The sequence below is a fragment of the Micrasema longulum genome, unplaced genomic scaffold (genome assembly GCF_059751315.1).
Source record: "Micrasema longulum isolate JH-2025_06_02 unplaced genomic scaffold, ASM5975131v1 h1tg000138l, whole genome shotgun sequence".
Classification (NCBI taxonomy): Eukaryota; Metazoa; Arthropoda; class Insecta; order Trichoptera; family Brachycentridae; genus Micrasema; species Micrasema longulum.
The window spans coordinates 456,761-480,658 of record NW_028277344.1 but is presented as its reverse complement, the minus strand read 5'-3'; the positions used below and the strand labels follow the sequence as shown (position 1 = coordinate 480,658).

General features: G+C 31.5%; 1 protein-coding gene across 4 annotated transcripts; it reads left to right on the top strand.

Annotated features, from left to right (window-relative positions):
* The first annotated feature begins 3,925 nt into the window (after window positions 1–3,925).
* LOC148284240 (tubulin glycylase 3A-like) lies at window positions 3,926–22,650 on the top strand. 4 transcript variants are annotated; one of them, XM_088242424.1, is made up of 8 exons: window positions 3,926–4,162; window positions 4,437–4,845; window positions 14,316–14,756; window positions 14,834–15,048; window positions 18,596–18,686; window positions 18,806–18,976; window positions 21,315–21,568; window positions 21,643–22,650. In XM_088242424.1, the coding sequence occupies exons 1-8, from the start codon at window positions 4,042–4,044 to the stop codon at window positions 22,572–22,574; spliced, it is 2,634 nt and encodes an 877-aa protein (XP_088098550.1). In that variant the 5' UTR covers window positions 3,926–4,041; the 3' UTR covers window positions 22,575–22,650. The 4 variants fall into 4 exon arrangements, with proteins under 4 accessions (XP_088098550.1, XP_088098553.1, XP_088098551.1 ...); XM_088242425.1 differs by lacking the exon at window positions 3,926–4,162 and adding an exon at window positions 4,227–4,356; XM_088242426.1 differs by lacking the exons at window positions 3,926–4,162; window positions 4,437–4,845 and having other exon boundaries at window positions 14,620–14,756; window positions 14,847–15,048.
* The last annotated feature ends 1,248 nt before the right edge of the window (window positions 22,651–23,898 follow it).

Sequence of the window (23,898 nt, the reverse complement as noted above, 5' to 3'; positions counted from 1 at the left end):
TTGATGAATGGATAAATAAATCAAATCGAATATTTAGAAGATTCATAATAAAATTTAGAGGTAGCGTTGGTTATTTTTTTTCCCCCAAATTATTTTTTCAAACTTTTTTCTAGGCGATTTTTTCATTCAAATTACAATCACAATTATTTTCTTGGCTATAAACTTTCTTTTGAGGCGCTTAAACAATTCGTCCGCGATTAGTTTATAATTAATATGGGTAAAGGTAAACCTAATACCTATATTTATTCATTCATTCATTCAAAATTATACAATATTAATGAACTTAATAAAGCTTTTTAGGCTGTGCCTTGTCAAGCCATAATAATCAACAATAAAAATACATAGCAAAATTAATTTAACTAAATTATGATGATATGTGAAGCAATAGAATAACAATCCAAAAATACAAGGTATAAATAATAAAATTCTAAAGAAGACAATATAAAAAAATAACCAGATTTAAATATAGATAAATTATACTAATTTAAATTCATATTAAATCAAATATATAAAATAACAGTATCATTGAAATCAATAGAAGAAAGGAAAAACATAATGGAAATGAAAAATGGAATATGGTTTCTAGAAACTCACACTACAGTAAAAAATGAGTGTAATAAATAATATGCCAAATAAGAGTGATTACTAGATAAAGAGATAAGACTTGATTTACTTGTATTTTTTTTTAAAAACTTTTATTTTATTGATATATTTAAGATTTTTTTATATTTTATGTAAACATAATTATATTGTGTTACCAAAATGTTTAAAGAGAGAAATCCCTGCAAAAAAACTGCTTTTGCAGTTTGGCGGGAATTTAAAAAAAATGTTTAGAAGAATGCTTATGTGAAAAAAAAATATAATAATAATGAAAAAACATAAAAATATCAAGACATATAAAAAGCAAATAAAATTATGAAAGGAAAGCAAATTCGTCAATTTTCGCTAATCTCGAACTTTAAAAAGATTAACAACCTCGTCCCTATCAATGTGATTTTTGTAATTATCGAGATATCAATATTGATTGATTGATTTGGTATTTATGCTGTTTATATGATTCATATGTATTGAAAAAATGTAGCTGTATTTTTTTTTCACATGTTTACATTTAGGCAGATTTTTTATTGCACAATAAAATATTCTAGAGTAGCAAATATACGAGTTTTCAATAATAATACCATTATCTTTATTACAATTTATTAGTAAAAATTATGTAAATTATATACTTTTGAGTTTTCAAGTATGATTTACATGTTTTTACTAAAGCATTTTCACAACCCAATTTTTCAATTAATTAGGATGAGTGTCATTTTTAACCGATTGGCTAATAAAATAATATGTGCTCATTTATGTGTTTGAATTTTTTAATCTAAAAAATGTTATTCTAATTATGTCAACTTTCTCAGACTTAATAGCAAAATGTGTTGTGACACGGATGAATATTACAACAGAGATGGAGTACATTTTTAAGAATAGAACGTGGAAGTATTGGCATGTTTTTACTATAGTATATATTTACTGTGCTCATTATTACGTTGTTATGATTTATAAAAATATTTATAATTTTAATGAAGTTGTAGCGGAGCGGAACTCGAAGCTCGGAGACCTCTGATCCGCGAGTCCGCGACACTGCTGAGGGACCGCAACCCATCTATCAATTTTGAGGAAAACTTCTAAGGGACCCAGTTATTATCTACAAACATTTTGACGTACTCAAAATAAGGTGGAAAAATAGTATATAAATGGTTTATCAATTACCATCTATTTTATAATTCCAGATATAAATTTCGTACTTTGTGTTAATTTTTAAGCAATTAGGTTTTCTTATTTTACCTGGGTAACTTTCGCTTCCATTTTGCTCGTGTTTTGTAATTTCTTTTTTTTCAATATTTGTGCTGGATATATATATATTTAATTGTTTTTTTCTTCTTCTTATGGTTCTTTTACCTCGCATGTTGTAAACAGTTTCATTTGTTTTTTGCACCAAAACAGGTCATGAGGCCACATTACAGTGGTGAATATTTTTTTTTTAAAAGCACAGTAAACTCAGGCTTGAGGAAAGTAACATCTAGTTTTTGTGTTATCACCATAAATCGAACCCAGAACTTTCCATGCCTAAGTCCATGTTTTTTCATCTCTTTAAGCCATTAAGTTCTTACATACACCATGGAAGTTGCCAAGTTGTAAAGAATTAGTGACTCTTTTGCTACCTAATTGATGAAATAACCTCTTATTTCTTAATTTTCGGTTTTATTCTTTTAGATATGAAATTAAACTTTGTAAAAAGTAAATTGCGTACTTTTAAATAACTTCCATAGTATATTTTAAACATGTTTTTATTATTTTACTTTGTAAACCTTTGTATAACTGCTACCTTTTATTGATTATAAACTTAATTATGTAGTATATAAGCAAATTTGTATTATAAAAGCCCTATGCGCGGTTTAATGTATAAAAAATATAAAAAAATACTGGCCTAGTTATATTTTGTTTTGTGTGTGTCCATGTAAGTTATACCGGTAAATAACCTGTTATTGTTCCGGAAATAAATAAATAAATGCGTAATAAATAGTAGTTCAATATAAAATAATATTTATGTGAGTATGTAGATTAACTCTTTGCTCCCTAACGGAACAAGTGTGTCCTGGTGCAAAACAACTGATTTATGAGAATGAATTTGATGGAACTAATCACTGACGGTACATATTTGAATGTTTTTGAGAATTTTCAGCTATTTTGAAGTCATTTACTCCAAAAAATGACTCCTAGGGATCAGTTTTGCTTAGAAATGTCACCCGTTTAGTTGTGTAAAATTTACTCCTTTACAAAATTCAATATGTTTTATATTTTTTTATTATTATGAAACCTCTTACCAAGCTCTCTCCTATACCCTTTTCAATATAAATACATGTTTATACTTTATTTTTAACCAAAATACTTTGTTTTTAACCATAGTGGTTAAAAACAAAGTTGTTTTATTTATTTTATTATAATGAATAACCACAAAGTTAGTGCTTCAAATATAAACTTTATATTTTCTAATATTTTATGTATTATTAGATTTACTGTGGATTTTTTTATTGGCTCGAGTATTGTAATTATATATTTCTATTTATATTTTATGTAAAAGCTACAATTTATTAAATTAAAATCGAATAAATTAATAAATTACGAAATCAAGTAAGTTCCATTTTTTCAATCTTTTTGTTGTTTGATTATAATGTTGGTTTTTCTTTTTTTTAAACAATCGGATTGAAAAAAATACCACTTTTTTATATTGTAATTCCTTGACTGTACAAATTTGTATCAGCCTGGTGGTGTAATGGTCAGCGCGTTAGCCTGCCATGCAAGAGGTCTCTTGTTCGATTCCCGTCATGGTTGATCTGAAATAGTTATTGTAAAGTGAGTTTTCACACTAGAATATTTCATAGTCCCTGGACTGGTACCTGAAGCGTAAGACTGATCATCTTACCCTTATGTAACAAAAATGATCAAGATACCCTGTGATTGGTGTACTAATGCAGTGCCCCATGCACCATTAGGTGCGGAAAAGGAATGATGATGATGATGTTTTATATATGTGAGTTTAAAAGAAGAACTATACGTTAGTGTTTTCAAACTGTAAATAACAAAATTCAAAATGTAAAATGTCAAAAACTCTACAAAATCTATGTTCAGGGATCAAAGGGTTAACAACGGATTCCTATGGCATGGCGGGGGCGCGAGCGGGTGGTTTATGTTATATTCCCAGTGGTCCAAGGTTTGTGACGTCAGACCTGTACCAGGTGGGGAAATGCACTAAACCTTCGTGCGGAAGTTGGGAAATACTTTCATTATGTAGCCTGAATTAAAACTGGGTTATTGCACTTACTTAAAGGATTTTTGGTGCAAAAACTATCAGTACGATGTTGAACCCCGCGTAGCGATGACGTTTCTGTAACGGTTTTAGTTTCAAATAAAAACGCGCGAATTTTGGTTTGTCATGTGTCCATTTTTTATTTTATGAGTTAAAATTTAGGCAGCGATCGGTCCGCTGCATTTATGTCTGTCGTTATGGAAATGGAGGAAGTTATACCAAATCTAAATTTCGGAGAAGAAAAACAGAAAAAGGCATCTAGGCCTCACAGCGCTCACGCTTTTCCAGCCGGAAAAAACAGTCCAGGTTAATGGAACATGATTTGTTTCGAATGCGAATAATTAATCAAAATTTGTTTTTAAAATGATATGACAGTTTTATCACCAAATTTTCAAGTTGTATTTTAAAGTATAAGATAATGTATTTCTTAACTAATTTAATGTGTTTGTGCTACTTGAATAATTAGTTTATTCGTAAAATCATAAGATATGAATCTTCATGTATGTGGTGTTTCCATATTCTTGATTTTTTTTCCACCCGTTTTTTGTATATGTACAAATAAATTTATTGGTATTTCAAGGCAATAGTCCTTCGTCGGAAAGTCTCCAATTATACCGATCCCTTGTCAGCAAAGAACGATGGAAAGAACTAAAAAAGATGTCTGAATCAGCAATCAAAGAAAAAAGAATATTCTTGATCAAAGGTGGAGGATTTTCCGCAATACGACGAGCGTTGGTAGCTCGGGGGTGGATACAGAAGTTTGATAATTCAAAAGCTTACTCCAATAACCTAAATATATTAACAAACGACCTCCCGACACAGGATCAGAATCAAAAGATATTAAGTGAAGCGGATAAATTAACAAAATTAAAATGCGAAAAGTTAATTATGCACAAACTACTCGAAAACCAACCCGTTGACTTTTTATGGACCACGAAACGAGACAAAACAGACTGGCTTTTGGTAAAATCAGATGTTCTTATAAGCAGGTAGTTCAAAACTTATTTATTTATTATAATTGACTTAGATAATATATAAACATAATATGAAAACGTAAATAGCCGATAGGTATTTCAATATTTTTTATTTCTGATTTGTTTCAAATGATATAATAATGAGAACATGATTACTTACGAATTATATTTTGTGTTTCTTCTATATAATTGATAAGATAAAGAAAATATCACTAAGATGGTTTAGTCATGTAGAACGAATGGATGATGAATAAATGGTTAAACAGGTGTACACGTAACTTAAGAATGAATGGTAACGTAGGATGAGAACAACCAAGAAAAACGTGGCATGATCAGATAAACCAAAATCTCAAGTCTGGTCTTGTCAAAAGTAGACGCAACCGAAGGGCATGTATGCAAGATGTATGGATGTGGAAGAAGCTAGGAATGTATGCCAGGATAGACGTGTTTGGCGGTCCATCCTCCCTGCTCACCCATATGGTAAATGGCGGAATGGTAGTAGAAGGTAGTTTTTTTCTATCAACATGCCGAAAAACACGCCAATGATTAGTTTTCGGAATTTATAGTCTTTGCAGTATGCAAAAGGTGAAATGCTAACCTGGGAAATTAATTTTAAGTTTTTATGAAATTGCCTGCTAGGCTCGAAGTAACAAGAAATGAGGAAATTCAGAGTCTTTTTTTTCTTTTTTATTTGTTAAAAGAATATTAAACTGAGCCAATTCATTATTTTTTTATTTATTTTTATGCATCGTATTATCAGCGCTATGAATTTTTAAAGTGTTTTATTTCTGAAATAACTCCGCGTGTGACGTCAGAGGTTGTTCTCTGACAGTTCTTCCGATTGGTTCGTTTACGGTGACCAAACCGGATATCCTTCAAAGCTCTCATATCATTGGATAGTTCATATTAACCAGTGACGTCATTCAAAGTAGTGCGTTTTTATTAAAACATTTTTTATTATGTTTTTCGTATATTTTCAAGAAATTTTGCCGTAAAATTGAATGCTCTAATTTTTACCGCGCAAGAAAACATTTTTTGTATCCAATTTCCCGTAGGGCTAAAGTTCCTCATTGCAACTATAAAAACGCTAATATGTAGGTACTTATCCAAAATGTATTGGAACCTACATGGATCATTATTTCAAAATACCCATATGTCATACGTCATACCTGATGCTTTTATCTTATACATAATATTATTAAAAAACTTCGAGGGCTCGTAAGCGAGCCAAGCACAATATAGGATAAGGGGAGGCATAACGAGGACCCGGGGCATAACGGAAAATCCACAAATACATAAAACTAGAGATGTTAGCTATGTGTTGCACAGGCACTCCAAGTTAATTTTAGATCGACGTTCAGCGCTCAGTACAAAAGCGAGAGGAGGAAGTGAACGCGGCTTTAAAAAAAAATCTTTTTATCCTGTGTTTCATCTGATTTTCTGTGAATACAAAAAAATATATTAAAAGTAACCATTACACCAGTTATTTTGATATTTTTTGTGATAATTTATATTGAACATTTTTAGTAAAAATCAATGGATCATATTTTTTGTTTTGTACAAAAAAAATTGTGCATTAGTAGACATGGAGGCGCAAGACACGGGTACGGGGCATAATGGGTTACCCCATTATTCCTCGTACACTTAACACATTTTATTAGTAAAGCTTTTGTACCTATCTGTTTTACGTATTTACATCGTATGGATATTTAATAAAAAATCTACGAGAGGTGACAGGTCTGGAGAAATCGTAAAAGAGGCCGTTGATGTAGTTTTAAGCAAAACAGCAAGGTTCAGAAAAGTATTACAATCGTACTGAGTACCACAGACCACATTGAAGCGTCACGTAAACAAAATAAAGAAGGGTGAGGTTTTTATTGGATCAGCCGTACGTTATTTTAAGCCCGTGTTCTCTAAAATGGAAGAATAAGAGCTGGATACCTTAAGGACGTTAAAATAAAAACGATTTTTCGGATTAACTTCCCTTGTCCTACGAAAGATAGCATATCAACTAGCTGTAAAAAATGGTAAAAAACACAATGTTAACTCTGATAAACAAATGGCAGACATAGATTGGGGCAAATGATTTCTAAAGCGGTACTCAGCTTTATCCATTCGCAAGCCAGAAGCGACATCGGCAGCTCAAGCTCGGGCGGATGGGTTCAAACAAAGTTTTAGTAGATAAATTTTAATATTTGCTCGGGAAAGTGGTAAATTAGGTATAAACTGCTAAACAGAATATTCAATTGAGACTAAATTGGAATATCAAGAGTTTCTAAAACCTAAAGAAATCAAGAAAACAGGTAGGTTCGCTGTCTTCAGCAAAATGATAACCGACTATCACCCTCGAGATATGCAGTAATGCAGCTGGAATCTATGATGATAGTCATCTATTCACAGCAGAATGTCGAATAGATGACCAGTGAGTCGTTTCTGACATAGTTCAAACAGTTTATCCGATTTTTTAGCCTGGCTCCAGCGTCGTAGCCAGTCGGGCGGCTGCCGGGGCGCAACCCTCGGGGGGGCGCATTTTGCAGGCCTACAGTCTTTTTTTCTTTTTCTCTTTCTCTTTCTAGAAAATAAGTCTTAGAGGGCATAAAATTTTAATCTTGCCAGGGGCGCTTATGAACCTACGACGTTGCTTAGCTCTGCAATTATGTGTTTTTTTACGTGCTTTTGGTTGGTCATGTAACTCAGGCAAAATATCGAAGTGATTGAAATTGTACGCATAAAAGCAATACTAAGCATGCACCCAATACTGCCACTACTCCGGGGCATTATAGGGTTTTCTTGGGGTTGCGTAAAAAAATACATTTTTAAGTTATTTAATTTATACTAAGAATATGCCAAATTTTAACTTAATATGTAACAGAAGGGTAATTAATTATAATTATAAAAAGTGTGTTTAACATAATTTTATTGTTGGTTTTCCCGTTAGTCCCGTTATGCCCCCCCCTTCCCTATCTACCTACCTACGTCAGTTGAATGTACCTAATAATATCATAGTATAAGTAGATATTTCAACTTCCGCTAATTTTGGCATTGTCACGGCTTGGGAATCAATAATTTGAATAGCCGATCACAATATTAAGATAGGTATATAATTTATTAGATTGTACTCTCTGCAATATAGGGTGTTTCCAAATCTAAATTTCAACTACCCAAGTGCTCGTATTATTTAGTACCTTTTTTTAAAGCAATATTATTTGCATTCGGTATTTGTTACAAATATTCAATAACATTTTCCTAGTCTCGTGGCGCACAGGGCACCGCATTAACTCACCAAATACAGCTGTGTCGATCAGTTTTACGCTTCAGGCGCCAAAAATATTGCGTGTATGTATACAAACACAAGAGGCTGACTCTTTTTTAGCAAGTTAGAACCTTAATTGTTCTATTTTCTATTTCTATTTTTTTATGCTAAATAAAGATTACTAAATAAAAATATAAAAAGTGTAAACCCACCTTCATTTTTTTAAATGTCGACTTTGACATGAATTGAAACCCAAGGAAGCACGGTAGACCGAGGCTAACTACTACTACGAGGCGGACTAATCTCCACTCGATTTTTTTTTTTTTTAGTAAATTAGATTAAAACCAACCCCCTGGCAATCGCATCGAGTCAAAAATATTTGTCCAAGATTCCGGTTCTATTTAATATTCTTCATTCCGCCTGAACACGGTATAAATAATAAACTTCATATAAATTACTAACATTATTATTTTAGGACTTATGATCTGTCATTGGCTGGTTTAAGTGGCCAATGCAAACCAGCCGATAATTATAGGTTGTAAGCCATGTAAATGCCGAGACTTTTATATTTCCATCTTATTTTTTTCTCTCTCTCTCTGTTGCAATCAATTTAGATCGAAACGGAAAGCCTACTGATGTCTATCAATAGTCCGACTTTTTTTGATGAGTTTTCTGTGGTTTTTAATTCATTAGGCAAATTTGAAGAAATTCCCATAAAGATTCACAGCCAAAATTCCCCCCCTTTCCCAACACTTCTTAGATGTAGGGTGACCGGGTCAACATGTTGACTGCGAACCACCCTTTTTTCTGTATCACACTGTGTCTGCAATAAAGATCGCAGTTACCTCAAATTTTAATTAAAATGCTGAGTGTTTACTAAAGTTGCTTTTTGCATTATATTTACTTCAATACTTTAGAGGATTAAAATGTTAAGTACTATTTTTCCAAAAAAGGTCTTTTGGTTCACTGAGTACTGGTATGGTACACAGTGAACCAAGCCCATGGTGAACAGTGAACCATATTGGCCAACAACTTAATCATAGTATGTAATTCATAGAAAATGATGAGCATTGATATTTTTAAATAATATAAAACATGTGAAAAACATCATTTAATTTTATTCAATTAGACAAATAGTAAAGTTTATAAAACATTGTATTAAAAAAACACTTAAGCACTCGGGTATTGACTTTTACTATAAAATAGGAAAAAAATTTAGTTTAAATCCCACCTTTTTCTAAAACTAGTTTAAGGAATATAAAATTCAGTATTGATAGTGATGTTTATACCTAATTAAAACAATGACGTAATCATGAAATACATAAAATCTTGATCGGGTTATCAGGACACAAATTAACGGATATTCAGTGTAAAGTTTCAAGCAAAATCATAATATATGATTGGAGTCTTAGGGTGCTGCCAGATACAGTTGGTTTTGGCAGAACACATTTAATATCTTGTTCTTTTATATAAGATACATTCGGCACATCAGGAAAACAAAATAATCCTTGAATTCCAGCTTTTAATCGCAAAAAACTAATGGAATATTCCAACAACTCATTTCTAAATTCTTGCACATTACCGACATAATATTGCACTGCACCAGGAGGTTTGGGTAATGGTCGGTTGACAAGCATTTTATTAGTCAAGTCAGGATATTCATCGTCGTTTTCCTCCATCCAATCAAAATCACTTTCTGAGTCTTATATAGAACCCTCTGTTTCATTGTCTGTGCTGGATATTAAAACCTGCACGAAAACTTTTTGAATTTTCACTTCTTTTATTTTCTTTGTCGTTGAACTTTGAACTTCTATTTCAATTTTTTTAGAAGTCTCAGTAGCAATGAGGCCACGACCAAGCTTCTTTTGCTTTTTCTTTGTTTTTCTTGGGTCTGCTTTGATTAAACTGCTTCGGAGATATAAAAGAGCCTGCAACTGAACATGATACTTGTTGATTGTCATCGGGGTCTGATGATTTTGAAAGTGAGGCTGAATTTGCTACACAAAACCCAGATTGTCAAATAAAGAGAACGAAGAGCTTACATTCGGCTCATCAAGTGAGAGCAAATCAATACGATCCTGGGACAAGCGAATTATCAGCTTGAGTTTGAATGGGGTTGAAATTTTCTTTAGAAATTTCAACTCGTTGTTTCTTGTTCTTCGTTGAAAATTTTCCTTACTTTGTAGTTTGGGACAAGTCTCACAGGATCAACCAAAGCTTTGGTTTTCATTTAGTAGTGGCGCAAAGTTGGATATGGTATTTTGGCGGCATCTGCAGCTTTACGAATGCTTGTCTCTTCTTTTACTAAACTCAGCGCCCTCGACATATCTGCAGCCGAATGCGTTCCAATTTTACAGTCTTTCTTCATTCGAGGCATTCTGTAAGAAAGAAATTAGCTGTAAAAAAACATAGTACACAGTGAACCGGTTCACTGTGTACCATTATGTTCCGATTCGTTGTGTACCATAGTGTCATTTTGTTTTCACAGAGACACAAAAAAAAAATAAAAGCTGTAATTAACATTTTAAAGGCCCTCATCCATGGCCAAATAATGATATAACATAATTGGATTGAAATAAAAAATCTAACATATCCACTGCGGGAAAAATAATCCAAAAATACTTACGTGAATAAAAGTTGGCGACAGATGAATTTTAATAACTCGCAGGGGACACAATAATTCGACAACACTGACAAGAGCAGACTGATTTAAAACTTTTTTGTGCTTGATGTGGTGTAAAGTACAAATTTTCAGCTACAATACATGAATACAATACATGAATACGATTTAAACGAGCACTAAATAAATAGTCCAGATCTTGTCTCGATGTCCCTTATGTTTGTCAATGCTTCTTTCTTTTTTAAAAAATGTTTTAAACTATTCTTTTATTGTAATATTTAAACCTTATAAATTGTATACATGGACAATGTCCGTTAATAAATAAATAAATGAATAGTTTTGTCTGTAGGTAAAGTGGTTCACTGTGTACCACTGATTCACTGTTAACCCGGTCACCCTAAACAGCCAGGAAACAAAATCCAATTGTGAAATATAAACCTTGTACATTATAAGCAAAGTAAATAATACTGCAACTCTTATTTTTTAAAAAAAAATTAGATCTCAATAACTAACATTTGGACATACTCAAAACATTGTTGATTATGATTTATTTTAATTTAATCATTTTTTTTACATGACTATTAGGTCATCATAATTTTATCACTTTTATTTTAATTCAATATCTTCTGTTGTGTTTTATTGTAATAAATACATGAATAATAAAAACACATCTTTACGGAGATAAGCAGCCTTCAGAAGTCTAGGTATTTACAGTGCTTATGACCTGTCATTAGCAGCGACTATATTATCAGCTTGTCATAACTAATCAGAAAATGTTGTGTGGCGAGCATAAAAATCAGTTATAGTTCTTATATTATTTACTATGTCCTATTATTTTTTTACAGACTGCCTAAACATGAATGTATGGTAACTCAACTTTAGTTGAGGTCAACGCACACATGGTTAGATGTTTGTATTAGTCATTTATGTATAGGTTTCCGAAGGGTACAACAGTGTGTTTTCATTAAACATGTAGACCTATTTCCATTCCCTCCAAATCCATATGGCACGGTAAAATTGAGGCAGATTGACATTTATTATATTATTTTGTATTTATTACAAATGAAGTCAGGGGCTATTCTCAGATGAAAATCCTGCAAAAGGAAATCAAGTGAAGATTCGTCTGAATATTGCTTTGCCTGGCATAGAATAAATAAATATGTATGTTAAAAAAATAATTAGAATACAATAAATATAAATCCATCTTTTTTACCCTTATGTAAAACGGGCTTTACTTCCAAGAATAATTTTTAAGTCTTCCTAACGCAGGCAAAGATTGTTATTTTAATTTATTATAGAATACATATTTTTAATGTTTTTTTTTTTTAATTTTGTTTACTGAGATACAATGACATATTTAAAACAAAAATAGTGATCGGTTATGCTGCGGTGGTAATTCCAGTGAATTCGGATAAATCTGGGTAAATTACAGTGCCGAGTTGCGGTAAAAATATATTAAGTATTTTAGTGAACGCATTAAAAATATATCACAAATTTGAAACTTGTATAAAAAAGACAAAAAAATAATTAAATCTTAATGTTATTACCTTAATTATTTTTTTTTATGCATATATATTTACATTTTGGCATCATCGCGCATTTGTTTGAATTTTTGAGTGCTTTCGTTCATTCTTATCACTCAGTATATAATTATGATAATAAAAATATTGTTTTAGTCTTGTTCCACTTTTATACATAAATATAATATAAGTCTTAAAATAAGTTAGTCATTTTAAAAAATATTTGTAAATAGCTGTTCTTTTTCCTAAATAAAAATAAAATAAAATATTATACATGGCTCAAAATGACCCTGACACTTTAGTACATGGATACTATATATGGGTCAAATATGACCATAAACATTAATTATTACAGAAACTATAAAACAGTACAATAAATCCATCCAGTTTGACGTATCAGCATATACTGGGAATTTCAAAAATATAAGACCGATATCTCATAGTTTGACAGCATGGTTCGTAAAAATGAGTTGTGTATGGGCCATTTTGACTAATAGATAATAGTTAAGGGTTAAGCTAGGGTTTCCTAGGACAGCGGTGCCCGTATTTTAACGGCCGTAGTGAACGGTGATGCAGTGGACAGCCGTCGTAACGGTGACTAGAGTGTGGTTTCCTAGGAAAACGGTGTTATCAACACCATTTAACACCGTTTCCCTAGGAAACCACTCTCTAGTCGACGTTACGACGGCTGTTCACTGCATCACCGTTCACTACGGCCGTTAAAATACGGGCACCGCTCTCCTAGGAAACCCGAGCTTTAGCATGAAACATTTCAGTGAAAAATTACTCTGGATAATCATTTCATGTTAACCTCATGCACGCCAGCTAAACGTGCTAACCGCTATACTGCAAGTTGGACAAAAAATACGTTTTTTTTAAAATAATAATAATAATTGAATCAAATATAATTTGAAAAGAAACGTAACACTCTGTATACAAGCTAGACATTTGTGTGAGTCTCAGAGTAATAATTCACTCCAGCTTATAGAGATGCCCTTTCATTCTATTGCATAGAACAATAGCATTCCAAATTTTTGGTTTGGTTTATGGTTAAACAACGAACGTCTAACGGACGGTACCGGTTTGCGCTTGCAATTCTCGACCTGAGTACCTATGACTGTTGTATTGTAGCTAACTTTATGATTGATAATCACATAACGGTTTTGTCCGTATGGGTGACTCTATTAGGGAGTGGCTTATTATTACTCTGAAGTGAGAGTACTGTGATGGCCCCAACATAGGCTGAGTAACCTATCTAATTTTATTCATAATAATAAATCTCTTATATCATAATAATAAATCTCTTATATTATCGCTGGTGGAAATTTTAAATGCTCAAAGTTTAAAAGAGGAAAAAACTTGAAAATAAACAATATTTCTTACTTTTGTTAATATATTGATTCAAACCTATTGTTTATCTAAACATTTTCAAAAATCTAAGAAATTTTTAATGTTTTAATAGCAAATAATATTGCAAAACGGAAATTAGTTTTTCAAATTACATATATAAAAAAAGGGAAACACATTTTTTTTTTAATGTTAAGGCAACCCATCCTTACAAGGATGATTTGTAGGGAAACACATATGTTTTTAAATTTTCTAACAGTTAACACCTTGTCCTTACAGCATTTACATTTTTTTGTTGACAATATGTATTGTATAGATAAAAAATAATTATTCACCACTGGTTTTGTATTTTAAAGATTAATGTGGGTGTAATTTAAGATGTTACCTACCGGCTTTAATAATAATTTACATTTAAAATTTGATTCACATTTTAAAGTTGCTGAACCAGATTAACAGTTTAAAAAAATATTCCTACCCAAAAATAAACAAAAACTAATTGATATGGTAAAAATCGCAAAGTTAGTGTAAGCAATCAAATATTATTTTAATTTGTCAAAAATAAGCATTGTAAAGGTCTTGTGCACATTATTTAACATTTAAAATCTTTGCTCAATCTTAAAACTTTATTATATGTATTCATTAGTGTGTAATATTGTCTTTTTTCTCTCTCATATAATGTATCTAGTTTTTGTAAATGCCCACTGGGCGTATTTATAGTAAAATAAAGTCAAATATTTTATTTCAGATTCTGCAGAGCTTCATTTACTTCAAAAGAGGGATTGTGTACGTTGATCAACCAAATGCATTGGTTTACCGAGCCTGGTGTGTCGTTTACCTGCTTCCCAAGATGTTATAATATTTATGCTCATGAACAGATGGAAGAATTTATAGATGATTTTCGGTTAACAGCTTGCATGGGCCTACTGAAATGGGTTGTAAATACTTATGCCCTGGAAGGAGAAGAAGGAATCGTCATACCCACAGGAAAAATTCCATTGACAGCAATTGAATTTGCCCTTATTCGTCTTACCGAATACTTAGCATTTCTTTCTCACAGAGATATAGATGATTTTGAAGATTCAACCACACATGTCTGGGAGTATGAATGGGACCATTTCTTAACGCATCATTATCTGGTAATTCACGAAAATGACAGATTCCATAATGACCAAAACATATCATTCAGGTAAAAAAAATCGATATTGTGCAAATGTAATCAAATTTGTATTTGTGTATTTCAAAATGTTTTACACATGGTTTAAGTGATTATGACCAGAGGGCTACAAGGCTGCTAAGAGCATTAAAAAAACATTGTCCACAAATGGATTTGGATGGAGTGATGAATATCTGGATTGTAAAACCTGGCAACAAGTGTCGTGGAAGAGGAATTCAACTGATGAATAATATCAAAGACATAGTTGCTACTGCAAACATGCCTCAAGCAAATAAATCTAGATTTGTTGTTCAAAAATATATAGGTTTGTGGTATAAAATTTTCCATTTGCATACACATAAATATAATTTCATTTACAGTATTTGTGAACTTAATAGTATTAAACAGTTATTTTTATTGATTTTATTGATCCATTGGTTCAGGATTTTTACCTACCTAAGTCCATATTACCATAGAGGAAGGAACATAATTTTTTCATTGAAGTATTTTTCAATGAACGGTAACGTGGGATGAGGATGACCAAGAAAGATGTGACATGATCAGATAAACCAAAATATTAAATCTGGTCATGTCAAAAATAGATAGAACCGAAGGGCATGTATGACAAAATGTATCAAAATGTATGAATGTGGAATAAGCTAGGATTGTATGCCAGGATGGATATGTGTGGCGGTCTATCCTCTCTGCCTACCCCTACGATGAAATGTCGTGATGGTAGTGTTGGCAATAAATGTGGTTTAATCATCATTGCACTGATAATTTATGTTAAGTAACATTTAAAAAATTATTCAGGAGATGAATAAAACAATGCAGTATATTTATTTTTATGGTGGATTTTATATACACAGTAGATGCTCTCTTAACCGGCGCCGCTTTAACCGCCCCGCCGCTTTAAATGCCCTCTTCTAGGAATGCCTCTTTTGGAGTGATGTGTGGCTTTTTCCTGTACATATTTTTTACAGTTTGTGAATTGTAAAATTTTAATGTGTGAGTTCCTAATACAGAATAAAAGTTCTGTTTTCTTAGTGTTTTCAAAAAATTGTATTTTTTTTTTCCTTGCGAAAGTGTTTTTTTTTTAATGTGTTTTTCACCACCTTCTCTTTAACCGGCTTTTTTATCCTAGGTCGGTCCCATCAAGGCCGGTTAAGAGAGCGTCTGCTGTATATATTTTGAACTAAATGAGAAATAACAAAAAATAAAATTATATAAGCATATTTTGTCAAAATAAAACTATACTGGCAGCATAACTTGCTGATTTGAGTTGGGCCCCAGGAAGCGAGGTTTGGCTGCTAGCGAGTGCGGATGGTTTCATTCAAATGGGTGATTTGAGAAGTCCTTTTCCCTTCCACTTTAGTACTGAGAATACGTTGGAAGAAGGAACAGTGTGCATTTGCCGTCAAGGCTTACATTTTCATTCCGCACTCACTTCAATATTGCTGTATTCTTGGCCGGCAACTGATTGTTAGATGGGTTACAGTTAATTGTGATCGCTATGTGAACATGATTCAAGATTTTTTTCTGCAAAATCTTGACAAAATGGATGTTGGGAATGTATGGTTTCAGCAGTATGGAGCCATGGCATACATGGCGCGAACTGTAATGAGGATTTTGAGGGAACACTTCTGCTGGTGCCTGATCTCTTTGAGGGGTAATCTTCAGAGGCTGGTGTGCCCACCGGATTTCACCCTTTGCGACTTCTTTTTATAGGAGTATCTCAATTCCATCATGTATATCGATCATCCAAGGACCAACTAAAGGACAATATTCACCAAGCAATAACCAGCATACCCATCACTAAGCTGGAAAGGGTTGACCGTCAGAATTAATTAGTAGCATCAAAGGAGGGCCCCACTTACCAGATACAATTTTTAAAACAATTATCATAAATATTCAATGTTGTAGAATAATGAGAAAAAATAATTTAAATGATAACTATAATATTATCTTCTGTTTTATTAACCCTTCTTATTAGATTAGCAAATTATACTGCTGCATCCCGTATAAACTAAATGAGAAACTAAAAATACTTTTAAAAAAGAAAGTTCACTTAACAGTATTAAATGCTCATTGATGTTATTTTAAATCATTTCGAGAAAAAAACAAAACCAATATTATAAATAATGAATATAATGAATAATTTAATGTGACAAGATCCCTTCTCACTCAACATACTTAGTGAGATTAATTGATTAACATGAATCAGTTATTTCTTGTCTTACAAGTCAGATAAATATTCCAAAAGCAGAGCAGTACAATGACACAAAAGCTTTAAAAAAAGCTTACAAAGCTTTTGACATAGTTAATCATAAAATGTTATCTGCTAAATTAAAATCTCTGAAGGAAAATTTTTGAATTGTTTGAACAGTTATTTATGTAATCGTAAACTTTTTGTAAAATTAAATGGTTGTTCATCATATGAATTTACTTTAACATTGGGTATACCACAAGGATCTCACTTAGGGCCACTATCGTTTATCGTCTTTTTTCCATGGTGTCAATTACGTTTTTTATGCTGATGACTCAAAACTTTTTAGAATTATCAAAGACTTAAATGATGTTAACATACTGCAAAAAAATATAGACAAGCTAACTGAAAGGTGCGAACTCAATAAACTGTTTTTAAATGTTAAAAAATGCTCCTATAATCGATCCAGAAAACCTGTTGTGTCAAAATATTTTATTAATAATGTAGCCATTGAACAAGTCCATTATATTAAAGACCTAGGTGTTACTTTTGATACTAAGTTAAATTTCTCACATCACTATGAAAATATATAGAAAATAATATCCAATAAGGCTATGCAAATGTTAGGTTTTGTCATTCGTAACACTCAGCATTTTCAAAATATTGAAAGAATTGTAGTTTTATTTTGTTCTATTTTAAGATCACAGCTAGAGTATGCACCTGCAGTTTGGAGTCCTGTTTATTACTGCAACTCATATGATCTTGAACGAGTACAGATAAAGTTTTTAAGATTTATTTAATTTAAATTAGGTCTACCTGTGTCAGAAATAAATTATAAATCCCTGATGACTGCTTTAAATTTACCATTACTGTCAAGCAATAACTGACAATAAATGACCTCTTGTTTATTTATAAATTATTAAATAATAAAATAGATTGCCCCCAAACTGTTAACTTTAATAGACTTTCGTATTCCACATAGACCAACAAGACTTAATTTTTTGTTTTACAGTCATCATCATGGTACTAATTATTCATTGAATTCAGCGATTATTTGCATACAGCGACTTGCAAATCAATACAGTGACGATTTAGATTTATTTTATACCAAGCCGCTGATGATCAAGTCCTGTGTTTTGAAAAAGAATTAACAATTAAAAATTTAAATAATGATTAGTTCTTCACTTTTCTTTTAACTCTTTACTCTTGTGTGCATAATTATTTTTTGAATTTATTATTTTTGAATATTTATATTTATATAAACCATGAAGTAAACTTTTTAACTTTCCTTTTAAATCACTTTCTTTTTTTTCTTCTCTTCCTCTTTTTTAAAAACTGCCATTTTCTTTTATTTACCTTTTTTTATAACGGTAAATATTTATATTAGTTACAGATGTAATATTTCTTTTTTATGTATAAATACTGTTTACCATTATACACTTTTCTAGATATTTTTTTTTTTTTTAATATTATATTATTTTTTGTTGTATTTTTTTCACTGGTTTTATTGTAATTATGTAAAAGGTTCATGGAACCGTAAATACATTAATAAACCAGTAGTGTAAACGTAAACAAAGTTCTAAAATATTATTATTGAACATAAGGAATGTGTATACATTTATTTAATACTCAATTATGTAATTTTAAATCATATATAATTTTGCAGAAAATCCTTTGGTTATTTACAACACCAAATTTGATATCCGACAGTGGTTTCTAATAACGGGTTCTCAACCACTCACTATTTGGATGTATAAGTAAGCACACACTTTTATATAATTGTCGGCATAATCTAACCTCTTATGAGATTAAATTAGTATAGATACTGGCTGTCTTTCTATATAATATTATATATTATTTTCTTGTAACGTTATAGAGACAGCTATCTGAGGTTTAGTTCGCAATTATTTAATCTAAACAATTACCATGAGTCAGTCCATCTGACCAATAATGCCGTGCAATCAAGATACAAAAACAACATAGAGAGAGATAAAGCATTGCCAGATGAAAATATGTGGGACTGTCATACATTCAAAACATATTTAAGGTATGGGTTCATTTAAGTATTTAATAATAAAATAAATAGCGATTCAAATAAGATATGTCCCAACTCTCCTTACGCACTTATAAATTTTATATGCACAACAATAAAACTAATTCAAAAAGTCTTTCACTGCTCTAAAATTCAGTTTATCGCGTTCTACGAGGGCAATTCCAAAAGTAAGGTCTCCTGTATTTATTGATGTACAAAAAAGCATTTATTTTCTATAATAGTTAAATTATTTGAAAGGTTGAAGAATGCTTTATTTTTCTACATACTCAATATTTCAGTTGATGCATTTTTGTAGACGCTGTGGCAGTTAGTTTTATACTGCCCATGACATACCAGCTCACCGTCATATCCTTCAGGAAGCATTGAATCTCATATTTCAACTCGTCGTTGGAGCAGAACCGCCGTCCAGATAAATGTTTCTTCAACTTAGAGAACAGGTGGTAGTCGCTCGGTGCCAATTCCGGACTATGCGGTGGGTGTATAATGACGTATATACGGTTTGACGGGCGACATGTGGGCGGGAGTTGTCGTGGTACCCATCTTATACGCACCTTCCGATATTGCAACTTTTCTGTTAAAATTCTGTGGATGATACTTCGGGATACTTCAGGAACCAAAATGCAGAGAGCATTCAGAGTAATCCTTTGATCTCAACGCATGATTTTCTTGACCTTTGCGACTTTTTCATCGGAAATTGAAGGTCTACCGCTCCTTTCTTCATCGTGAATTTCAGTACAATTGGATGTCCTTGACATCCATGCACGACTGTCCTTACACTTCCATCAATTGGCAATGAATTTCAACCAGTTTAATACCTTTTGTGTTTAAAAGTTGAATAACTGCACGATTTTCGCACTTGGCGGTAGCGTTCAACGGGAGCTCTATTTTGAATGTTTGCCAAGACAAGACTGAGCATCCGAGAGAAGCATTATTATTTGGAAGTGGAGGAAGCGCCGCTGACAACAGTGTGGCCAACAACCGTACTAACAGTTTCTCTGTTTTCAAAAAACAAGCGACCTTTTTTTTGGAATTACCCCCGTATATAATTATTTCCATTCTTTTTCATCTTTCCATAACTATTGCTGCACAGGATACTGATTAACACTGTTAATTAGAGCCCTATAATTAAAAATGACAATTCTTCATTTAAAATCTTGCATTAATTTACTTTAAATAAAATTCTTGAGGCTTTCTAGTCATCTGATACAACCTATTGTAAGTTATTTAAAATCCAAGAATATTAAATAATCTTCAAAATACCATTAGTCACACGGAAAGAAATGAAATATAAATATGTGACTAAATTTCTTAGATTTTCACGGCCGTTCAGATGCACAATTAGTTATTACATGTGTCGATCATACTCTTTTCTGAAGTTTCGTATCGCATTACAGTGTCCATCATCGGGGTCGATATTATTTGTAATGTTATAAGTACATAATGTTACACATGTATCTACACAAATTATGATGATGGAAGTTGTAATGCTATCCGAAATGTAGGATAAGTCTACGAATGACACACGGCATTGTAACCGAGAAAAACTCATTGAGCAGAAATATACAAACCTAAAATTACTTTTTATATAGTATACTTATTATATTTTGTAAACAAAAAATACATATAATAAAAATAAATGTCTATAAAAAATAACTTGCTTTAAAAGTTGTGTCTTACCAAAGTCTTGAGACACAAGTTGTATTACAAGTTACTATTGTAAGACACTGATATGAAACTGGAAATGTGTACAGTATGTTACTTTAAAGGTTCTATGTGTCCAATCAACATATTGTTAAGATTCTTATACCTATATGTTAAAATTCAAATAAATTTCAAACAAATAAAATTTATAATTTTTAAAATTAAAATGTCTTAAAGTCCATAGCCAAAAAAGGGGATGTTATCTCTTTTCAAAAAGAAAGTTTTATGCAATGGGAAATTTGGTATGAAAATTTTTTGCTTACGCGCAGTAAAAATTAGAGCATTCATTTATATGGAGAAGCTTCTCAAAAATTAATGAAAAAATAATAAAAATGAACTACTTTGGACGTCACTAATTCTCCAAAATCAATCAATGATAGATTGTTGTGATACATTTTCGGTTACCGGAAAGCCGACCTGCCAATCAGGACAACTCACCATAGAGAATTTAAGACGTCACAGGCGGAGTAATTTAAAAATCACAAAACTTAAAAAAATCATAGTGCTGATAATACGATATAAAGAATATTTTTTTGGCTTAGTTTAATATTTTATTAACAAATAAAAAATATAAAAAAACCACTGAGCTTCTTTATTTACATTTCAATTTTAAAAATAGTTTATTTTTTAGACAAATAGGCAAAGCTGATATGTGGGAAGAAAAGATATATCCTGGAATGAGAGAATGTCTTATTGGCTCAATGCTTGCTTGCCAGGACACAATGGATAGAAGGCAAAACAGCTTTGAGTTGTACGGGGCAGACTTCATGCTTACAGAAGACTTCACACCCTGGTTAATAGAGATTAATTCCAGTCCTGATTTAGCTCCAACTACCAGTGTCACAGCTCGGCTGTGCCCTCAATGCTTAGAGGATATCATCAAAGGTTTTATATTCAATGTGAAATATTTTGTATTAACAGAACATACAGTATAATGTAACAATGCATATTTTTTTCAGTTGTAGTTGATACCAAGACTGACCCCGAGGCTGAAACGGGAATGTTTGAACTAGTTTATAAACAGGTTATTCCAAAAGCACCCGCCTACTTAGGATTAACATTGTCTATCAGCGGAAAGAGAATATTTAAAAAGAAAAAAATTGAAAAACCTAAATTTGAAAGAGATCTCACTCCAATTTACCCGCAAAAAAGCAAACACGACACATCGCAAGAATCTGACCCTGTACCGGAAGGATATACCGGCCCAGTAATAACAGATCTAATGGCTTGGCTTAAACCGCAAGGCGAAAGCACGGAAAACAATACCGAAGAAAGTAAAGAAAGCTTACAAGATTTAGAAGAGAAAGAATTTGTTGAAACGGCAACCGTTCAAGATGCTTTAACTATTGTTAAATCAGGTCTTTTAGTAAAATCAGGAAAAGGGAAACGAAAATCTAAAAGCAAAACTAAAAGAAATCAAAATGTTAAAAATAAGACATCACCTTTAAGCTGTAAAGTTGAAGACGAACCACCTTTACAATTAAAAGACTCATTCAAAAGTCTCACCAAGAATACAAAACAAAATGAAAAAGTTGAGAAAACCTATTGGCATGATCCAAAACAAAATAAATCAGTTGGCAATAAAAGGTGTTACATAGAGCCAACTTCATGGGAAAGGGATACGGCGAGTATACTAAGAGCATCTTCTACTTCAACTATACCACACAACGAAATCAAAGCAGAAATGAAAAATGTTTTTCAAGTTACACCGAGAATTTTCAGTCCTGGTATTATTTCTTTCAATAAAATGTATCCTAAATTAAAGAAAAGCATCAATGGAGCATCTATATTGGAATATGATTCTACAAAAGATATTATTGGATTTCACACAAAAAGATTAAAACATTCTAAAAGAGATAATGCAAGAAAAGAAAATCAAAGTACTATTTAAAGAAAAATTTACCATTTACTATTTAAAGATTATATATGATTTATCTTAGAGATCATTGTATTTCAAAACACTTTTTTGTAGATATAATATATTTGTTTTCAATTAATAAATATTTATATTGTTGAATAATTTATTTAAAATTCTAAAGAAAATTGGTATTAAAACTGGTTAAGAATCCTTTTTCCATAAATTACACTCACCATTGCTATTACTATTTTTTTTTCAACTATTTGTTTACAAAACAGTTCACAAAAAAAAACATATAAAAAAACATACAGGTCAAGAGTACATACACACATTATATCTATATCGACGCTAGACAGGCTATTTACTTTTAACATTTTGCAAATTTTACAGGAAAATTATAAGTCATTAATTATACCTCCATTCAAATAATCGTCTATAGACGGAGTGAATAATATTTCAATGTGTATTCACCTATTTATTGAAAATATTTTACAAGTCCTGTGTCGTTTAATGTAATTAGTTCTGTCGTTATTAAAACTGCGATGTCGCTTAAAGCAAATAGCCTTTCCATCTTCAAAAAATATATATTTTATTGTATCATTGCCAGTACTAGGGTCCTATAGTAAGACAGGCAAGTGTTTTTTAATATTTTTATATCTTTAAACTCGATGATTTTTTTAGCAACACATATAACTAGCGCTTAGACAGATATAGTTTTTTGACGCAATTTTTGTCATCCTTCAATAGTCCTTAGTTCCTCTGACTCCTTCCGACCGATGGCATGAAGAACTCAGGCCAGCACTCTTTAGCTTGACAACACCACCACATTTCCTTGTTATACGGATAAGGTAGTATATTATTTGTTCTCTAATGTAATAGTGATGCCTTTGTGCCCAAGAAGTTTTGACCCTTTTCTGAAGAATCGGATCCTTTACATAATTGGAGTTCCTAGTAAAATGGTTATGATTGATCGTTGTATATTTGTTTTATTACAATCAGATAAATTAAATGTTTAATTCAATGAACATACTTTATTGGCTGCTAGTATTCCTTTATTAATAATGTTCTTTTATAAGGTTACCCGATTCATAGTATCTTGTTGAAAAATAATTACTGATAATATTTCTTAATTTAAAGAGTTTATGGATAAAAAAAAACAAAGTGTCAATTTTTTTATATTATTGACCATTAGGTTTTCGTCGAAGTATACACCTTCTAGAATGGTTACTGGAAATAAAAGTAAAAATAAACCAAGGATTGATACACTTTATACTTAAATAACTACAATTAAAATAAGGTTTAAAACTGGTATTGCTTTTTTTAAACCTTCGTTAAAGATTTCCCATTAATTTACAAG

Coding starts and splice junctions, on each gene's coding strand:
- LOC148284240 (XM_088242424.1), top strand. CDS start 4,042: ATGTCTGTCGTTATGGAAATGGAGGAAGTTATACCAAATCTAAATTTC. Junction 4,163..4,436: donor AGCCGGAAAAAACAGTCCAG/GTTAATGGAACA, acceptor TGGTATTTCAAG/GCAATAGTCCTTCGTCGGAA. Junction 21,569..21,642: donor CTTAGAGGATATCATCAAAG/GTTTTATATTCA, acceptor TATTTTTTTCAG/TTGTAGTTGATACCAAGACT.